The sequence below is a fragment of the Panthera leo genome, chromosome C2 (genome assembly GCF_018350215.1).
Source record: "Panthera leo isolate Ple1 chromosome C2, P.leo_Ple1_pat1.1, whole genome shotgun sequence".
Lineage (NCBI taxonomy): Eukaryota > Metazoa > Chordata > Mammalia > Carnivora > Felidae > Panthera > Panthera leo.
Window position 1 is genome coordinate 133,149,683 of NC_056687.1, and position 17,836 is coordinate 133,167,518.

Here is a 17,836-nt window from a genome sequence, read left to right on the forward strand (position 1 = left end):
TTGCAAACAGCCTTTACGAAGTCAGATTTTTCTTGGAACCATTCTCAGGTGGCTGTTTTCCTCCTGAGGGTTTGTCTTACGAAGCTATTAGAGTGGACAATGGAGGCACGTGAGTGTCTGGGTGGCAGCAGGCTGCTCTGTGGGGACAGGGGATAAAGTGCCATAAATGTCTTCCTTTATTTTATCTGCTTTGGCTCAGGCTCCTGGCAGGGTAAAGGGTTCTAGACAGCTATTGTGTGCTGGGCTCCAGTTGCTGTGGAAAAGTTGTTTATTTCGCAAGTAGAAAAATCTATACCCAAATTAGATACATGGCTATGTAATTGAGGGTAATGTCCTTTTACTCGCTTACATATTATACCGTGTAGCACTTTGAGTCTTGTGTTCATGCTACCTTGGCAGTTTTTATTGATCAATAAAAGACAAAGATGGCTTTTCATTCTTTCCAGATGCTAGCAAATTAGAAGATAGATCTATTTAAGATTATTTTGTCACTAAGGAGATGGCATGCACATTGTTTTGTTGTTGTTGCCAACTTTAGGGTTTTGAAAATACTCTGGTTTCTAAAAACAGTACCCTAAAGGCTTTGCTGTCATTACTAGTCCTACCGAAGATGACCATTGGAGAAAATGATTTCTGTCTCATTTCTTAGTCTCTCTTATATTCTTGGAAATAAAGAGAAGCGTGTGCAGGCAAGCAGGATGGGGAGGGAGGGTACAAAGAGAGTAATCTGTCGTCATTAGGCAGAGCCTCTCGTATCACAGCTTCTCTTTTTGAGACTTGGAAAGAAGGGGCATTTTAAAGCACTTTGGTGGCCACTGTAGTGATTCCTAGATTGTACTTATTCCTAACAGAATGCTCCCTTGCTGCTAATTTCTTTTGTCAAAAATGAAAACCCACTTACCGTTCTTCATGTAAAAATGGCCTATATATTTAAAATTGTTCAGTTCAGATGTTTTTTCTGAGAAAGGATTTCCCTTCATTTAATCATTCTTTACTTTCCAGAAAGGACCTCTTTAGTGAATTAAAATAATTTTCATTTTTTCTTAGATTTCTCAAAGATTAACTCTTAAGATTTAACATCTTTCCGTTGTAAAGCCCCAAATTCAATTCATGTCAAAAAGTACTTAGCTGCCTACCTGCCATGTAAGGTGCCAAGGAGTGAATGCTGAGGGTTTGGTCTTTTAAAAGCACATGATAACTTACGGCTTCTTAGGAGGGTGTTCATTCAGTTGATCTGCATCAGGAGCATGTAATGGAGCGAAGCTTTGCTTTTATATAAATTTCTTTAGTTCTAGACTCTCGTTTTTAGGGAAGAAGGAAGCAGGCACCCTCAGTGCTTTCTCTTCTGTGACAGCTGCAATGACTAAAACACCCTCTCATAATAGAACCTGATGCCAGCAAGCTCTTCCCCATAGTGTGTCATATGACGGCCACCACAGCCCTGTGAAGTGAGTAGGACAGGTGCTGGTACCCATTTAACAGACGCGGTAGCAGAGGCTCAGAAAAATTAAGGAACTTGATGGACTTTGTAGACTGTGATTAAAATTCAGTCTTCCGGGTCCTAGATGAGTGCATTTTCTCCAAACTAGAGGTCTCAACCCTGTCAGATCCAATGCCCTCTTTGTAGAACTATCCTGAGATGAAATTCAAAGTTAGTATAATCAACACATGAAAAATTTTGGGGTGGCATAATTCTCTAAGTGTAATGCCAAGGAGAAATAAAAGGGATTCATGGGGTGCCTGGGTGGCTCAGTTGGTTAAACATCTAACTCTTGATCTCAGCTCAGGTCTTGATCTCAGGGTCGTGAGTTCAAGCCCTGCATTGGGCTCCATGCTGGCTATGAAGCCTACTTAAAGAAAAAGAAAAGTGATTCACAATCAGAGCCTATATGTTTCTTTATATTTTTTTTATTTTGAGAGAGAGTGAGAGAGAGAGAGAGAGCACGAGTGAGCACAAGTTGGGTAGGGGCAGAGAGAGAGGGGACGGAGGATCTGAAGCGGGCTCTGTGCTGAGAGCAGAGAGCCCAGGCGGGGCTGGAACTCACAAACCACAAGATCATGACCTGAGCTGAAGTCAGATGCTTAATCAACTGAGCCACCCAGGTGCCCCTGTGTGTTTAAGTGTATGAATGGTTGGGCATATCTTAACTAGAAGAACAAAGTAGACAGATGGTTATTCCTCAGTGTGGAATCACCATGAGTACACCCTCTACAGATGCAGATTGTAAGATTCTTTATGGTGACAGAAGCATCACACATGCATGTTACCAACTGGGATGTGGTTTTCCAGAACAGTGAACATACTTGGTAAAGTTCTGGATATAGCAAAGTACAATCCACATGATGGTTACATTCTGGAAAATTCAGACGCCACTAGATACATGCAAAAAATGCTGTGTTTTTTGTAAAAAAAGGATCTAGTCTCAGATTATTACAACGCCACTAGATACGTGCAAAAAATGCTTTGTGTTTTTTGTAAAAAAAAAGGATCTAGTCTCAGATTATTACGAACCAGTTTTCACCTACATGTACGTCCCATGGGCCATTCAGAAGTTTCCGCACGGCAGTCCTGGGCATTGGAGATAATGATTTGCTGCTAGATCGGCTCTCTGAGTACAAAAGCCCTCATTTGCAGCATTTGCTGATTTCTGTGCTGCAGATACTCCCTCAATGGCCGATTTCAAACAACCAGTAGAAACTAGTCCATGAAATTCCTCAAAATTTAACCATCAGCTGAACAGAAGCCGGCTCGAGGACATTGCTAACTTCACAAGACATCTCGCACCTTTGGCCCTGCCCTCTGACTGCCAGTTGGGTTTTCCAAACCATGGTGACGATAAGAAAGTGTCACCACGTGTTTCCATAACACCCGTCAGGGGCAGGATCACCTCCATGGAGGACCAGTACATTCAGCTCTGATCGTATTTCTGGTCTAAGTGGCCTCACTAAATAGGCGCTCTACCCGGGTGGGGTGGGTGTCTGTGGTGCTCCCCTCCTAGTGTGAATCCTCTGCTGTCTATTCTTACCTCTCCAGGGAAGAGCGGACAGTACTGACCAGCATCTCAGGGCTGGCCTCGAGCCTGTGCAACAGCTCTGGCTGTGCCCTGCTGGTGACCCGGAGGAAGCCCCCTGGTCCCCAGGGTCTTCTCTTATGAGCCCAGGGCAGCCGCAGCATAGTGACACTTGCTCCATCCTGCCTGTGTCAGCTCCATGACTTGGATCAGAAAACAGGAGCGCCACAGAGAAAAGGGGACTCGTGCTTCAGAGCCGTCCCCTGAGCCCAGTGCCTTTTTCCACAACCCAGCTCTTCACCTAAGAAGTTAACAAATGGCAAAATTACTGACGCGAGTCTTCTTTTGTCCGTACTGGAGTGGCTGTGCAGTGTGGATCACAGAGGCAGAGTAGCAAATGGCCTGTATAATGGACAAGTGGAATCAGTTCACAGGGCCCTGGCACAATTGAGAGCTGGCTGTGAAAATAGTCCTAAACACTGATAAACATGCAGAAGGTAGACACAGTCTGTGTTATTAAAGAAGAGCATTAGATTTAAGGCCTGTGCCACAAAGGACTAACGGATCTTTTCTTTCCTGTCCTAGTGTACCCTTGACTCTGAAGTGGCCGTGAGAGTGGGTGGAGAGTTCTTCTTTGACCCTCAGCCTGCAGATGCCTCTAGAAACCTGGTGTTGATTGCAGGAGGAGTCGGAATTAACCCTCTGCTGTCCATCCTGCGGCACGCGGCAGACCTCCACAGAAACCGGGTGAACAAAGGAAGCGGCTATGAGGTCGGAACGATAAAGCTCTTCTACAGTGCAAAAAATACCAGTGAACTCCTCTTTAAGGTAAGGAAGAAACATATGTCTCGTCGCTTGCCGTGAGCAAACTCGTGTCATGGTATTAGTCGTCCATGGAACTTTCTTCTGTTAGTTCTGTGTTCTCTGCAACCGTTGTTCCACCAAAAGGCTTGACAAGGCTTTATCATGTTCAGATGGGAATTAACCAACACTTTTTATGCCGGACAGTGAAACAGCTAGTGTTGAGGACGCGCCCACTGAAGTGACAGGCCTAGGGCAGGTTGGTGGGCTTGAATCTGGAGGCGGATGAACAGAAAAGTCGCCACATCCCTGAGATTCCGTTGAGTCAGGAGACCTACAAGTGGGCTCGTGTGTTACAGGAGTAGGTGAGAGGCACAGAGTTTGGACCCGCTGGGTAAATGAAACCCCCGTCGGTTGCATCTGTTGAAACTAAGTACGTTTGACAGGAGAAGGCTTTCACTCTGGATTGCTTTGCAGCTGCGGGATGAACAAAAGAACAGAAACAGTTAAAAGACACAACTGTGGTCAGTGAAACTGCTGCTTAATTGCCAATGCTTGAGAAAAAGGAAGAAGAAAAAACTCCCGGAGAGTTAGTAATATGCTTGTTAGCATATTCAGATTTCAATTAAAGCCAAATAGCCCTCTGTACTCTGAATGCTCTGGCCTGCTAGGCTGCAGACAATACCTCTCTAAGTAGAGAGGAAGAGTGGCAGACGTGTGCAGAATGGGAGTCGAGGTTCAGCGGCAGGGGTTGTGCACATCTGTTTTGATTTTTTAAAATTGTAGCGTGACCAAATATGTTTGACATTCCAGCAAAATATCCTCGATTTAGTAAATGAATTTCCTGAGAAGATTGCTTGCAGTTTGCATGTTACCAAACAGACTACACAAATCAGTGCAGAACTGCAGCCATACATCACGGGTGAGTCCCCTGAAGATATTTTGACTATCTCCACGTGGTTGTTTGGAGGACATGCCAGTCGGTCGAGTGTGGATGCTTTACCGTTGGGAGTTGCTGCCTAGGAATGTCACTACCTGGGGAGCTGGGGGGTGACTCATCTTGGAAAAGTAAGGACAGATTCAGTGAGATTTACTTACTATATACAGGTTTCTTACTGCCCATGTTAAAAATGTATTTTCCACATTTTTTAAGGGGACCTTTGCGTCATCGCTGTAGTATGCCTACAAAGAATTTATATTCCAGCTTTGACTGAATCGACGCCATTTGCCATTCATGGTCATTTAAACTACTCGTGGTTTCCCCTGCTTGGAAAGATTTTTCACCAGTTTATTTACTTTGCCGAAGTGAGCTCTGAATCTCTACCAAAGATTAGTAAGCTAACTGGCCCTGTCTGAAGAGTGCATTATGACGAGCTTCCCGCTTTGCCTGCCGGAAACCTAGAGATGCACTCTCTGCTTGGGTCTGGCACCCGGTGCTACCGCCAGGAGCCGTTGTGTGAGGGCCTCAGCACTAGACTCCCTGAGCTGGAGTTCCTGGAAACAGACACAGTTGCTGAGTGGTAGTTAGTCCTTCCTCATTTCAGTACAAGCATGTCTGGCTTATTTGCTGTTGATTCTGGTTGTTTTTTTTTTTTTTTTTTTTTGGTAGAAGGAAGAATAACGGAGAAGGAGATAAGAGATCATATTTCAAAAGAGACTTTGTTCTATATTTGTGGCCCACCTCCAATGACAGACTTTTTCTCCAAGCAACTGGAAAACAGCCATGTTCCCAAAGAACACATTTGCTTTGAGAAGTGGTGGTAGGGAGCAGGCAAAGGTAGAAGAGAGAAAGCTGTGAAATCTTCTCAGGACAATAACAGAGACATGATTTGTGGCACCATGAATTTACCTCTCCTCAGCGGTATTTTTTTTGTTTTCTTTTTTCTTTTTTTTTTTCAAGGCTGAACTAAGTAAGTGACCAGCTGGAGCATCAAAGAAAAACCAGCCGACAGACTTCAATGATAAGCTTTTTGCCAAGACTTCATTGATTAAATTATTTTTGCTATATTGAGTTTCTTTTATTAATAACTGTTTGATTATCTCATGATGCATCTTGAATCGGTCAATATAGATGTTCTTTCCTCTTAGGGAAAAAAGAGACTGTCCTTAAACTTAATCATATAAAAATGTTTTGTGTGTAAGATATAGGTTGTCCTTATTTGGTAGCAACCTATATATCTTATGTCCAATAAACTTATAATTTAAACACATTCTTATTAATCTTACCTTGAAAATTCTTTATATTTAAGGTCTTAGTTCACCTTACTACAAGCCTGAAGCCTTGTTTCTTCAGACCATCAAAATTGGGGTTGGAAATGGAAAATTATTAGGAAAACTTCTTTAGGGAATTGAATATCTGGCATGTTCGCTTAGTGTTAATGAACGTCCTAAGTATGTATCCTGACTAATTGTTAGTTTCTCCTCAAATTAAATCCTTTTCTGTGCTCTGCGTCTTGGCCGCCTGCCTTAACACTACATGTAGGAGGCGGCTTCTTGTTTGGGACAAAGGCGTCGGTGACTGCTGGATTCCATGTTGAATCTTACCTTCAATGGCCAGGCTGGCTGGCTGTAAAAATGTGCTGAGGATTGATTAGGGAGTATAGAGCCATTTCCAAATCCTGCTTTTCTGCCTTTTATTTAATTTCTTTGCCAGGGTTGTTCTTGGCACCAATAATAGCTCCACGATACATACTTGTTGAATGACTGAAAGAAAGCAGCTAACACTTAGCTCCTTGCTAAGCCTGGGTTGGGAGGCAGTCCCCAGGACGGATGGAGAGAATGGTGGAGCCTCATCGCAAGGCTGCTCTAATGAAACTGCTAGAAAGCAGACTGCTCTTCTTATCTTCATTTAGATCTTTAAAAGGCCAAAAGAAGTCCATAGGTTGAGGCCAGGCCATTCCTCCCGTGACACACAGTGTTGGGCCCAAGGCTACCAGCTTGGAGAATAGTGTGAGGGTAAAAGGGGTCTGGGAAGGAAGGAAGATCAGTTCTGGAGACACAGGAGTTCCAGCTGGAATTCTGTTCCTGAGCTGATGGAACAGCTGATGGGGAAAGACATCTTGCTCTTTGTCATCTCTGTGGCTACAGGCCTCACGGGGAATTTGGGCTTAAACACATCATTGATTTATGGGGCCTGATGATGGCTGGCATCATTATTGTGGACTCTTCTCTGTTTTGAATTTTGTCAAGTTTTTAAATTTTTTTTAGTTTTTATTTATTTTCTGAGAGTGAGAGCAGGGAAGGGGCGGAGAGAGGAGGAGAGAGAGAATCCCAAGCAGGCCTCACACTGTCAGTGCCGAGTCCGATGCGGGGCCCGAACCCACGAACCACGAGACCGTGACCTGGGCCGAAATCAAGAGCTAGATGCTTAACCGACTGAGTCACCCAAGTGCCCTGAATTTTGTCACGTTTTAAGCAAAGATCATCTGTCAGCTATTTCAATCCCACATTCAAGTTCAGCAGGAAGAAAGGGAGGCTGTTGACTTGATGGGAATTTCAAAGTCTGCTCAAGGCAGTGATTATCCCCGCATTTCATAGGTGAGGGGAGGGAATATGAGACGCTCTGGCCGCAGTAAGGAGCCCTGACTCCTCAATTGGTCCCCAAGTGCCCAGGCCCACGGGCTGGGCTTTAGGGCTGAGTACTCAAGAGGCACAGGAGCGCGGCGCACTGAGATTCAGGGACGTGGGAGCAGCAGTGGGCTCTTGTGCCGACTGGCAAAGGCAGCTGGCGGGGACAGGGACACAAAGGTATAGAGAAAGTGGCCGCCCCAGGCTTTTCTGCGTTGGGAGTGGAGGCGCAGGGCAAGCCTCTTCACAGCGCGAGATGTGCGCAGAGGGTGGTGCCTCCCACCACCTCTGTCCACCCGCCGCCACAGCCTGTCTGCCTGCTGTTGTGACAGAGCAAGGGCCACCTGTCCTGCCCACCACCCTGCCAGTTGACGTCACCATCCGTAACCTCTCTAGACAGGCGAGGTCATGACCTCTGCCTGGACCGTAGTCCCTTCCAGCTCTGTCGTTTCTGGTGCTGAGTGCCAGACAGTATTTCTGGTCTGCTGGCCAAGAATGGCCTGTTGCCCTTGTTTGCCAGGCTAGTCAAGATCTCTTTGGTACTCAGACTGAACTAAGCCAGGGGGGCTTGAATTTATAGTGTGGAGGCTGAGAGTGTAGACTGGAGAGAGCCCTGGAGTCCCACTGCTTGCTAGATGGATGACCTTGAGTGAGTCACTCAAGTGTGTCACGCCTCAGTTTGTAATTACACACACGTGTGCACACACTTGCTACTACGTGTAAAGTAGAATCCTACGTACCTCCCAGGACTGTCACGGGGATTAAATGTGATAATACGTATAAAGTGCTTGGCAGAGCACTGCTTGAGTGTGTTAGTAATTTGCTACTCCTTGTCTTATTCCAAAAGGATTTCAAGAGGCCGGATGGCTTAGGTTTAGTCCACTAACCTTTAACCTACGTGCGGGTAGGGCCCTGTCTCTTTCCGCACTATGCTTGGCACATAACAGGTGCTTAGTAAATATTTCTTCCATGGGTGAAAGGGAGTGCCCAAGCTGATGAGCTGTGTTAAAGGAATTTTTTTTTTTAATGTTTATTTATTTATTTATTTTGAGAGAGAGAGAAGGAGAGAGAAAGAATCCCAAGCAGGCTCCGTGCTGTCAGCACAGAGCCTGATGTGGGGCTCAGTCCCACAAACCGTGAGATCATGACCTGAGCTGAAATCAAGAGTCAGATGCGGAACCGACTGGGCCCCCGGCCGCCCCTACAGGGATTCTTAAAGATCATTCGAGCCTAATTAGTTTGTGAAAAGATGTTGCTTTTAGTGATATGAGACCCTTCTACAGTCTATACCAGAGAGAGGTGAAGCTGATGTAGGAGTCTTTCTCAAATTTGAAGTGTTGGTATGAGCACCAGCAGTTACCAGAAAATGGATCAAATACTTGGTCTTTCCCAAATGGTCTGCTGTCCCTCACCAGTAGGTGTGTGCAGGTGGGCATGGAGCTCTGAGATAAAGATGTTCCCTGGAGCCCTGGTTCTGGTCGGTAGCCCCTACTTTGAAAATCGTATTGTAAAAATTATGAAAGAACGGATGCTTGATTCTTGCCCTGTATTTATCAGTTAGTCTAATAGGAGTTGGTGCCCTAGCAACCTCCAAAACTGGTCACCGGTGAGATTTTTAAAAGTATCAATATGAACTCATGGCTTTTTGAACGTTTGATTGTGTCTATTGTGGCCAGATTTTTGCTGTTCAGCTTGTTTTGGGTTGGCCCCTGCTGTGTTAGTTGTGGGGGTTGCTGATATTTGTATCTCTGATGGCTCTCGGAGTTGCAAACAGTGCTCTAATAAACGTGAAGGAAGAAAAGGAGATCAGTGTGGCGTCAGGACACTACATGAAGAAAGTGTTTCAAGGAGGACAGACTGGCCAGCTGTGTCATGTTGCCAGTAGGACGGGAAAGGTGAGTTCCGACGAGCGACCGTTGATTTAGCAACTGGAAGGTCCCTGGTGATCTCGACAAGATGGATGTTAAGAAAAAAAACGTGGGGGTGCCTGGGTGGCTCAGTCGGTTGAGCGTCTGACTTCGGCTCAGGTCATGATCCCCCAGTTTGTGGGTTCGAGCTCTGAATCAGGCTCTGGGCTGACAGCTCAGAGCCTGGAGCCTGTTTCGGATTCTGTGTCTCCCTCTCTCTGCCCCTTCCCCGCTCATGCTCTGTCTCTCTCTGTCTCTCAAAAATAAATAAACGTTAAAAAAATTTTTTAATAAAAAAGAAAAAAAAACATGTGAAGAAGGAAAACCTATTGTAGTGGTTTCCTTTCCACAACTGGGAGGAAAGAAATTGTAACGAATGAGGATAGATAATAGTTTCGAAGAGTTTTACTCTGAAGGGGAAAAAAAAGATAGGAAAGGCAAGTAGAGTCCATAGAACTCACCTCACCACCACCTTTCTTTTTACTCCTTTTAAAAATTTTGTTTTGTTTTAAAACTTTTTCTTTTGAAATAACTTTAGATTTACAGAAGAGCTGCAAAGGGTTCCCGTATACATTTTACCCAGCTTCCCCGAATACCGTCTTATAGAACCATGGTGTATTTATCAAAGCTAAGAAGTCAACAACAGTACAGTTAGGTGGGTACAGTGCTATAAACCAAGCCATAGTTAGTTTTGTTTTTTTTAAGGTGAGAGAAATAACAGCCTGAAAAACTATGAAAGAATCATTCAGTGGGATACCACTTGGGATGCTGAGGTGACGGCGTTTTCTGGAGGGTGAGAAGTTAACTAAGTGTGATTTATTGAGCACCTAGTATGCGCAGTCACTGTGCTAGAGATTGTAGATAGGAAAATATAAGGTTATCCTGAGCAAGTTAAGTATTTGGAAAACAAAGTAGAAATGCTTTAGAGGGCAAAATGGTTTATTTGCAAGTGTTGCCAATCAAAAGGGAAGCTATAGAAGGTGGCTGGCTGGACAGGTCACTGGAGGCGTGGGTGGAGCTATGGGAAGGGTTGTGCCCACACTGTGCTCGGGAGAGCTGTTACACAGGACGCAGAGCTGCTGTAGGTGTGTTCACATACGCTTGTGTGAGCAGCAATATGTATGCACAAGCCCGGTGATTGCCCAGCGTCACGCACCTCTGTCGGAGAGGTTTTTTTTTTTTTTTTTTCTTTCTTTCTGATTGGAAAACAGCAATTTCCTTCATTCCTGGGTACTGCGGATGATCGTATGCTGATAATTTAACCTGAGCGCTGTTATTTCATTTTATTTTAAATGAAACTCCAAGAATTATACCATTCTCATCTTCGAGAAGTAGTGGGATGTCTTGTCTTTAATATTCTTCTTTCCTAATACGTGCCTCGGCAGCAGGCGTGGTGATGACATACGAAGATACCTTCTGACCCACCATCCACTCAAGGCGTGCATTGAAAAGTATTTGTGTTCAGGAGTCCTGACTTCCTCGTTACTAAGCAGCCATCTCCATCCTGTCTGTTCTGGGTTCTTAACTACCCCCACGTCCCGTCCCCACCATCCCCCATCCCTGCCCCTGCCCCTGCCCCTACCCCTGCCCCTACCCCTGCCCCTGCCCCTGCAGGAGCCCATAAACCTGACCTCCGTGTCATCTCCATGTCCCAAGATTTTGTCTATTCCTTTGTTCTTTCTTAATTACCTGATGAATATGATTATAAAAAATCAAATAATATGAAAGCATGTGCATCAAAATGCCAAAGTTTTCTTCTCTCCCATCCCACTCCCTGGCCTAGCTAGCATGAACTTCTATATAAAGAGCTTGCTAGGTATTAGACCTTTTGCAGTGTATTAACCTTGGACACACAGACAGGTACGTGCACTTATGAATTTACTCTTCTTGCCTACTCCCAGCTGTAGATGCATGCCATCATGTACGTAATTACATCTCTATGATGGACATCTACACTGTTCCCAGTTTGGGCCTATTACAAACAGTACTGCAGGAAACAAACTTGTTTGTGCAATTCTTGTGCATGTATCCTGTCATTTCTGGATCATTTCTGGATCAAAAATTGGCTGGTATTGCCAAATGGCCCTGTAAAATGCACAGTCGATTTATATTCTAACGGAGTATGAAAGTACCCATTTCTCTGACGCTAGGTTGTTTAAGTCTTTAAAGTGTGTTTCCTAGTCACATTAATTAAAAAATTAATTTCCTGATTGCTCCCTAGCATTTTTTTCAAAAATGTTTTAGCCATTTTTTTTAGAATGGTGTGTTCACATTTTATGTCCACTTTGATATCTTATGGATTTGTAACTCTTTATAAAATAGAATGCATGCTAATCTTTTGTCTGTATATGCATTGCAAATATTTTCCCCAATGTATTATTTGTCCCTGAATTGTTTGTTATAACTTACACCAGAGTTTTAAATTTATATATAATCACATATTTTCCCTTGGCTTTTATGAATATACTTTCTTCTGATACTTTGGCAGGTCTTTAATCTATTGGAGATTAATTTTTGTGCTTGATGGGGGATAAGGATCTGACTTTTTCATATGGCTCTCCAGTTGCCCATCACCATTTATCAAATATTCCACACTTTCCCCCAGTGGTTTGAAATGCCTTCTTTATCACATATGAAACTCCCACCTACAGATGGATTTTTTTTCCCCTAGACTCTCCGTTCCATAGGTCTATTTATTTGTTCCTGCTCTGATTCAACACTGTTCTAATTATTATAGCTTCTTAGTATATTCTGTGTTTTCTTTACCTCCTTTTTTTTTTCCCCAACCTCTAGATTATTTAAACACAAAGGTCTTAGATGTAGCCATAGAGGTTCATTTTCACAGATAAAGTAATAAAGGAAAAGGGATGGGAAATAGTAACTCTGGAGTTCACCTGAATTCACTGGTGGTCTAGATTTTGGCTAGAGTTCTATTATCAAATGAATACTACAGGAGCACTTGGCATTTGACAAGACATTTGTTTTAGCTCATTGAATTAGCCACAGTGTCTGTGTGAAGTAGGCAGGATGATCAGGGTGAAGATGCTGTTCCATTTTACCAGTAAGGGAAATGAGACTGAGTGGTTGGATGGCTTGCCCAAGCTCACATGGCTGACAGTGACAATGCGTGACTTATGAGTCCTCTCCACAGACTCGGCCCTGACCTTGTTCCAAAATCCTCCCCACTCATTAACGGGGTAGACTTGCCTCCCATTTTTTTTTTTTTTAAAGAGAGACTCATTTAACCAGAACACTCCATTCCATTTTAGTGAGATTTAAAAAAAAAATCCAACCAAGCCTGTCTGTCCTTAGGGACTATAGGCACCTAGAGAGAAGAAAGAAAGAATGGAACAAGTTTAGTTGGCTGTGTAGTAGGGTGGAGAGAACAGGGTGCCAAGGCATCGAGAGACCTAAGTCATCCCTGTTGTACAGCTTCCTGCACGACTTACTATGTCCGTGACCTGCTCTCCTGATCTGTCAAGTGGGTGGGACTACACAACCTAGAATCCCTTTTAGCATGATCATTCTGCAATTTTCCTGATGGAAAAAAACGGGCCTTAGAGATCGAGTGGAGCGGAGGTTGGCCATTCTGATGAGAGATGACGAAGGAGGGTCTTAACTGTCTTCAAATACTTGATTCATTGTTGCAATTACTGTTGTTTGCATCTCCAGTGTCGACAGAATAAGAAGAAACTGCCTTGGGCCGAAGCAAGGGAAAAGTTTGGTTTGATATAGAGGACTTCTGCACTGTGGTACTGATTAAATTCTGGAGTTGGGGCTCAGGAGAAATGGTGGATTCACCATTAATAAGAAAGAAAACTGACAACATTTTCCTGTTGGGGCTTAAGGTGGGCTGGACTGAGACAGCAGCTGAATTGATAGCTCCCTGGCTTCGTGAAAAGAAGAGTTTTCTCAACAGTTAGCAACTTAGGCATTTCGGGATCCAGGCCCTGACAGACTTGCTGGTTGTCCTTCCTTCTCAGATGATTTTCTTATTCTCTTTGCTGAAGAATCAACAAGAGAAGAGGTACCCAGGATTCACAAACAGAGGTTCATTACAGGAAGCATTTTAATGCTCACCCTGATAAGTGAAATCTATTTCTTACCTTCATTAAACCTTCATATTATTTAGAGGCAGCAGAAAATCCAAAGCCATACTGAACTTTATGTCTAGTGAGCAACACATTTAAATACAGAAGTATTGATTACTAAAGATTGTGTTAGTTACAGCGAGGAAAGCTTGCTTCCTCTTACCCGTCAACCAACGTGGGATCCATGTTTTCAAAACGTCTCTGGATTGAATGAGTCCTTTTACTCCATTTCTAAGACACAGTTCCCACAGTGGACAGCCTTGGCTATAATTGTAGCATTGCCATTACAAATTGTTTTAGGCTCTGTCCTTCTGACCCAAGACAAATAGGTCCCGTTCTACAACCTATGACTTACCCATGGTACCTCCCCACCAGCTGCTTCTGTTTGTCAACAGCTTCCTCCCTCCAGAAATTAAAGACCTATTCTTTGGGTCTTAAGGGAAGTATCCAGACTCATGTTTTAGTGACTTTGTAGAATCATGTTGAGTTAGTCATTCAAATCCTGAAAACTAATCCACAAGAGGGTTTCTAGAAAAGTTTTGAACGATGGCAATATCACTGCAGTATTTGTTATTCCGAGGAAATACTTTTATTTCATTTTATTTTTTTTAAATATTTATTTTGAGCAAGAATGGGCAGAGGAGGGGCAGAGAGTGAGGGAGAGAGAGAATCCCAAGCAGGTTCCGCCATGTCAGCGTGGAGCCTGATGCGGGGCTTGAACACACCAGCTGTGAGATCATGACCTGAGCCAAAATCAGGAGTCAGCTGCTTAACTGAGCCACCCCAGACACCCCTATTCCGAGGAAATACTTTTAATAAGGACAGTCTTCATGGGTTTCTGGTAGGGCTGGTAGCTTCCATACCTCCCTCACCGGTCAGTGCAGAATCCAGTCGATTTTTGCTCCTAAATCACTCTCAAAGCTGACCCTTCCTCTCGCTCTCCACTGAGGGGAAAACCACCCACACTCCCACCTGCACTAATGCACCAGCCCCCCTCTGCATCCTCTCTGGGCCCCCTGCACACCTTTCTCCTTCAGCGGCCAGAGAGATCTTTTAAACATGCAAATTTGACATCATCTCCCTGTTTAAAACTGATCAACGGCCCTCCCATGACTCCTACTGCGAGGACGAGAATCCTTACCAGGGTTCACGAGGCTCAGCTGCCTCAGGCCCTGCCCATCCATCTCTGTCTCGAATCTCATCGTTGCTACTCCCCACCCCTACACACACACACTCTCTGCGAACCTGCTTCGATTTCTTTCAGTTACGTGGACATAAGCTGCTTCCTTCAGAGCCTGCTCTCACATTCTTCCTGTTCAGTCTTGCTTCCTCGTTGCTAACGTTTGTATATAGCACTTCCCTTGTGCCAGAGGCTCTCTAAGCACTTTGCATACACTCACTTCATTCTCGCTACGGCCTCTACCTCCCTTTTACAGATGAGGCAGCCGAGGCACAGGCGGGTTAAGTGACTTGCCCAAGGCCACCCAGCTGGTAGGCCGCAGAGTCCGGGTTCTAGCGGGGCAGCGGGGCTCCAGTCTGCGCCCTGAGCTGCGAGGCACACTGCCACCCTGTGGACTGCTCACCTGACTGCGTATCCTTCGGCGAAGCCTTCCGTAAGTGGGTGACCTCTCCCTGTCGGTGCCTTCGCGGCATCCCGCCCTTGTCCACGCCACTCCCCACAGCTACGGCTGCCGGTGCCGGAACCTAGCGTGTGTCGTAAGCCCCGAGGGAGCCGGATGGGGGTCGGTCTCGTTCACTGCTCTCTTCCCAGCACCTAGCACTGTGGTGTGGGCCTTAAAACCGCATACGTGGGGCGCCTTGGGGGCGTGGTCGGTTAAATGTCTGACGTCAGCTCCGGTCACGATCTCTCGGTTATCAAGCTTGGGCCCCGCCTCCCGCTCCCTGCTGTCGGCGCAGAGCCCACTTGGGATCCTCTGTCCCCCTCTCCCTCTGCTCCTACCCGCTCGCTCATTGTCTCTCTCTCTCTCAAAAATAAGTAAACATGAAAAACAACAACTACCTGTGTGTGCGGAGAATGATCCCTCGTGCAGTAGAAATGCACCCACAGGGGGGCGCCTGGGTGGCTCAGTCGGCTGAGCGTCCGACTTTAGCTCAGGTCATGATCTCACAGTTCGTGGGTTCGAGCCCCACACCAGGCTCTCTGCTGACAGCTCAGAGCCTGGAGCCTGCTTCGGATTCTGTGTCTCCCTCTCTCTCTACCCCTCCGCCACTCATGCTCTGTCTCTAAAAAATGAATAAACCCTAAAAAAAAAAAAAAAAAGAAAGAAAAGAAAAATGCACCCACAGGTCTGCCACGGCCCTGCCGCCTCGGCAGGGAGATGCCACACCCTACTGTGTCGCAGCGGCTAGGGAAGCGAGCACCTGGCAGGTTCAGAGAGCAGCTCTCGACAACCTGGAGTGAGCTTTCTTAGTCTGGCCACAGAAATGATCTCTATCAACAGGAACCTGTGGTAAACATTGGCTTTGCTTCCTTCCCTGGCAACCGTCACCTCAGAAATCCCAGCCAAAGACTTGTTGGGTCCTGTCTTTAGATCTCACGTCCACGTGATTCCCTGTTCCAGACCCTGGGGACCAGGTACAGGAAAACCAGACTCTCCCGAGCTCATTTGGGCAGGTCGCGGAGCCGGCAGAACGCTCATCACCCGAGGTACAGCCGGCCCCGTCCACGCAGTCAGCTCCAGCACTTTCGGCGGGACCCTTGGGAGACCCGACCCGCTGGCACGGCTGGGGAGTCGGCGCCAAGTCACCTCAAGGCTGCCGCCTACGGCCCCCGTCTTTTCTCCTGCCGCCTCCCACCAACCCTTTCCTGAGCCTTCATTCCCAGCTGCCGCTCTGGGCCCACTCGGGGTGGGGGCCCGGAGCCCAGACTGTGCTGCCCCGCGGGGTCTCCCGGGGTCAGCCAGGCCCCGCCCGCCCGCAGCGTGTTGCCTGAGTGAGGAGTTTTGGGTGAACGTGAACCTCCTGATAAGCATTGCGCCACCCGAGAGCTCTTCCTGAAACATGTCTTGTGGCTTAAAACCGGCCATGATTAATATGTTTGGAGAACTGATAAAATGTGCTTCATAAGAAGTGAATTAGAACGTCTCGTCCTAGTGTTTTCTTGAAGCTGGTCCCATCAAGCACAGCTCAAGTGAAGTATGATCAGCTTGGAGATTTGAAAACATTCAGACAAGGACTGGACCGTGCTGGCCGTATTGTTACTTACAAACCACTAACAAATACGTGAAGACTTTGAAAAACGTTATTAGCGTATTTCTGTCAGGTTGGGCTATGCTATGCTTCTGTAACAGATAAAACTTACATTGTCAGTGGTTTAGCATAGCTCATTTTTTTAAAATGTTTATTTTTGAAGGAGAGGGACAGAGCAGGAGTAGGGGAGGGGCAGAGAGAAAGGGAGACACAGAGTCTGAAGCAGGCTGCAGGCTCTTACGGTCAGCACAGAGCCCGTTGTGGGTCTCGAACTTACGGGCTGTGAGATCACGACCTGAGCCAAAGTGGAACGCTCAACTGAGCCACCCAGGCACCCCTAGCATAGCTCATTTTGATGTACTCTCACGTCATGGTCCATCTTGAACTACGCCAAGGGTGTTGGGAGGGCAGAGGTGGCGTGAGGGGCTTTGTAAAGGTCAGGCCCAGAAGTGGCCTGCACCACATCTGCTCATCTCCTGTTGGCCAGAACCCAGTCACATGGCCCGGAGTGCAGAGAGGCTGGAAGTACGGAAGTCTGTGGGCACCGGCTGGGCATTGACAGCTTCTGCCACCTTGTTACCGGACGGCATTAGGATTCACTGACAACCACACCAAGCACTTTGCACACGTCGTCTGCATACAAAAATCTAATGAGGTGGGGGTCGGCCCCATTTCACACGTGGGGACACTGGTGCTTGGAGATGTGGAGAAATTACCTGGAGATTACATGTGTAGGTTAGCATCCTAACCAGCCGATCCAAAGCCCAGCTGGGCTTTTCCACCAAGGGGAGCCCGATGTCGAACAGGCTCACTACTTCATTAACATGGGTGTCCTTAGGCTCTCCGTGTGTCAATTCTTTGACCTTGTGGCCATGTGCGCTTGAGAGCACCACACCTGAATGGCACTCCTCCCCACCCACGACCCTCCCCTGAACCTCTGGAGGTGAAGAAAAGGTCTTGAAAAATACCCTCCTGGACTTCGGCTCAGGTCATGATCTCACAGTTTGTGAGTTCGAGCCCCGCATTGGGCTCTGTGTTGACATCTCAGAGCCTGGGGCCTGCTTCGGATTCTGTGTCTCCCTGTTTCTCTCTTCCTTCCTCTCTCTCTCTTTCTCTCTCTCTTGCACAAATAAACATTAAAAAAAATTAAAAAAAAAAAAAGAAAAAGAAAAATACCTTCCTGGCCTAAGACTCAGAATTTAAGCCACAGCTTCAGAAGAACTTCTCATTTGTTCCTGGGAGAGATTTT

The 17,836-nt window shown here is 46.0% G+C and overlaps 1 protein-coding gene across 3 annotated transcripts in view; it reads left to right on the plus strand.

Annotated features, from left to right (window-relative positions):
- Positions 1-6,016, plus strand: part of OXNAD1 (oxidoreductase NAD binding domain containing 1) — a 40,983-nt gene extending 34,967 nt beyond the window's left edge. For all 3 annotated transcript variants that reach the window (XM_042903813.1, XM_042903814.1, XM_042903815.1), the window contains 3 exons: positions 3,597-3,839; positions 4,626-4,734; positions 5,422-6,016. In XM_042903813.1, the coding sequence (XP_042759747.1) occupies positions 3,597-3,839; positions 4,626-4,734; positions 5,422-5,576 (507 nt within the window). In that variant the 3' untranslated portion in view covers positions 5,577-6,016. The remainder of the gene's footprint in view (positions 1-3,596; positions 3,840-4,625; positions 4,735-5,421) is intronic.
- Positions 6,017-17,836: the final 11,820 nt, after the last annotated feature.